The following is a 2,992-nucleotide window of genomic DNA, read 5'->3' on the forward strand; positions in this document are numbered from 1 at the left end:
TAGGAATAATCATAAGGAGCTCCTGAGCATCTGGCCGGGGGCGTTGGTCCAGTGTTCCACTAAATTGGACACATCTGCACAGTTTTTCCTCACAGTTTGTGCCCCCAAATAAGGAAAATCCCTCCCACTCCGTCTTGGCAGCGTGTCAATCTTGCGAGTCAAATGGCGGCACGCATGGCAAAGTTTTTCCAGCCACAGAGAGAGAGAGAGAGAGGGAACACTGCCTCAAATCCCCGCACGTATCCGCATTTCCACAATTCTACAATTCCGCATTTCCCATTTCCACATTGCCGGGAGTCTGGCGCATTTGCATTTGCCTCCGTACACAATTTGTATGCTTAAGTAAGCCGACTGCGTGCATGTTTCTAATGGGCGGCACAAAAGGTTAGCTTACCTGATGCTGAACACGGTAAAAAACACGCTGGAAAAGCGGCTTTTCCGCCCGCTTTTCACCACCCCTCGCCCCTCCTGCCAACACTCTCCCCAGGCAGCAACTGAAAACTCATTTCGCCTCGGGCGTGACTTTTATAGCACTTTGTTTCCGAGTAGCTGGAGCTATTCAGAAAACCAGAACCCAAACTTGTACCAAAAACTGAAAAAAAAAGAGGAAAACTTTCGATACCAAAAGGTTTGAATACCCTTGTTTAGCCATTGTTGTTATGACAGCTAGAATGTTAGGAAAAACTCAAAATAAACTAGTTTTTCATTGTCTTTTTCCAGTTTTCATAATAGCAATATAGAAGATTGATCAGATCTAGAAATTGCTATGATTAAATTAAATATATTATAGGCATTTAATCGTTGGATAAACTTTTCGCATTTAAGATATAGACATACACATATATAGATAGTCACGAGTTATGTTCTTCCTACACACATTATCATCACAATATCTTAGTACACATGTAAATGACTGTCTTACTACAAATGTAATTATCAAGATTTAATTACGATAAAGTTTATGGACTAAGTAAATTAAGGCAAAAGTTTTATTAAATAGAAACTTCCTATCAGGAACTCCCTGACAACTTTTTGTTCCAATGCCATTTTCAGGATGCCCTTTTTTTAGATCGCAATCGAAAACAAAAGAGTGTGTGACAAATGATGGCTCACAATAAAGCCAGAACTCGCAGCATTCGAAAAAGTTTTCAAAAAAAGAAAAAAAAAGCGTAGACCTTCAAAATGACGAACTCAAGCAATTAACCTCTGTCAGGGTATACAAATGCGAAAAATGGATTTCTGCGAGGGCCACAAAACGATTTCAGAACTTTTGCCTTGGCAATTGCGAAATGCCAAAATGCGAAACACATTTCGGGTTCAAGTTGCTGATGGTGATTGTTGCCGCTGCAAATGCCACCGCTGCTGGTGCTGCTGCTGATGTTTTGGAACTTATCAACACGCCGATCACCTGCGACAGTTTCCGTTTTGCCTCAGATACATGTAGTCACCCATTGAGACAGGACCTAATTGCCCCGCACCCAGTTACACTCACAGCTCGAGTTCCATTCCCACAACCACCAAGCCACCGAACCCTCAACCCAATACAACCCGAACCCAAGCCCCCGCTCAAGGTGAGCGGTGTAAAAACTTCCTGTGCACTCATTTAGTCCTGCTGAGCTGTTGTCCTTTATGTAAGCAGCAGCAACAGCAGCAGCAGCAGCAACACCAACTGCGACAACAGCAGCAGCAACACGAAGCAGCAACACGGAGCAACACGCCCCTTTCACCCGAACAATACAATACACAAAATGAAACGAAAAGGAGCTGAAAAAAAAAAACGGATATAGAAATTCAATACTTTGATTCGTGCCACAAGCAAAACGAAGGAAGTGCAACCATACAAGGTAACCAAATAGCAGGACAACACGTACCACAAGCACTTGTTGGGATGTTCAGCTTACACTGCGAGAATCGCAAATCAGGGGGTAAACTTGGGGATTCAAAAACAATTACCAATATCATGAGGCGGCTAAGCAAAGGATCTATCCATGAATGAGAAGTGAGTGAGGAATATGCAGGATAACTATAGAAAGCCTTTCATCTGCCTTCTAAACAGCTTATATATATTATACCCACTACTTTCACTCTACAAACCTGTTTTTTTTAAATACATTAATTGTTATGAAACTTAAAATTTGTCCCTTCGCTTCCTTTTTCACCGTGCAGGATATAGGGCGGTGGTGCACGCGGTGCTTGCCGGCCAACAAGATTTCCCAACTGCAATGGCAACTTTTGGGCAACATTGCTGCATTATACTTAGTGGTTTCCACTTGATTGATGCCATCTGTTAGCTACCCACCCAAAAAACGCAGAAGTGGCGGGAAAGTTCGCCTCCCAACTAACGATCGACAGAAGTACAAATGTAATTGCCGAGCAAGTTACGTAGGAGGACTACTACTACTACTGCTACTGCTTAATAACAACATCACGCAATGTTCGCCGCGTGGGAAAGTAGTAGTACCGACTTACCGTTGGCTAATTACCGACATATAGATATCCTGCGAGTGTAACTATTAGCAGTCGGCAGGCATTCGCATCCGGTTGTCGAGAGGGGCGGAGGAGGCGGGAAAAAGGACTCTGGGAAAGCTCTCCTCTCCTCTTCTGTACAATCCTTTCCACTCACATGTCTGCCAATTATAAGCAACTAAACCGCAGATAAGAGCGGATGCTGAGGCTGCGACCGAGACCATATATCCCAGACTAACCCCAACACATCCCCATCTCACTAGATCCCATACCCAGGAGCCAAAACCATGCCCATCCTCCCAGGGATGTGCTGTCAAAGCGACGTGACTAAGTGGTGAAAAATGATTTCGTGGCTACGTGTGACTCTCTCGCAGGGAATGAGCGGGCGTTAAGCGTTCACGGCTTCCTCCTGGAGAAGCACAGGTCCTGGAGATATCCTGGGAGAGCTGGAAGGAACTGGGGAACCCGAGTAGCAGCCACAGCCATCGAGAGGGTCACTTGACGAGATACCTCCAGAGGGGTGAAA

General features: G+C 44.7%; 1 protein-coding gene across 1 annotated transcript; it reads left to right on the forward strand.

Moving 5' to 3' along the window:
* The first annotated feature begins 1,194 nt into the window (after positions 1-1,194).
* On the forward strand, positions 1,195-1,607 carry LOC116801211. Its single transcript, XM_032719367.1, has one exon. The coding sequence runs from the start codon at positions 1,290-1,292 to the stop codon at positions 1,605-1,607; it is 318 nt and encodes a 105-aa protein (XP_032575258.1). The 5' UTR covers positions 1,195-1,289.
* The last annotated feature ends 1,385 nt before the right edge of the window (positions 1,608-2,992 follow it).

Source organism: Drosophila sechellia, chromosome 3L (assembly GCF_004382195.2).
Source record: "Drosophila sechellia strain sech25 chromosome 3L, ASM438219v1, whole genome shotgun sequence".
In the NCBI taxonomy this organism is placed as follows: Eukaryota; Metazoa; Arthropoda; class Insecta; order Diptera; family Drosophilidae; genus Drosophila; species Drosophila sechellia.

Coding starts and splice junctions, on each gene's coding strand:
- LOC116801211 (XM_032719367.1), top strand. CDS start 1,290: ATGCCAAAATGCGAAACACATTTCGGGTTCAAGTTGCTGATGGTGATT.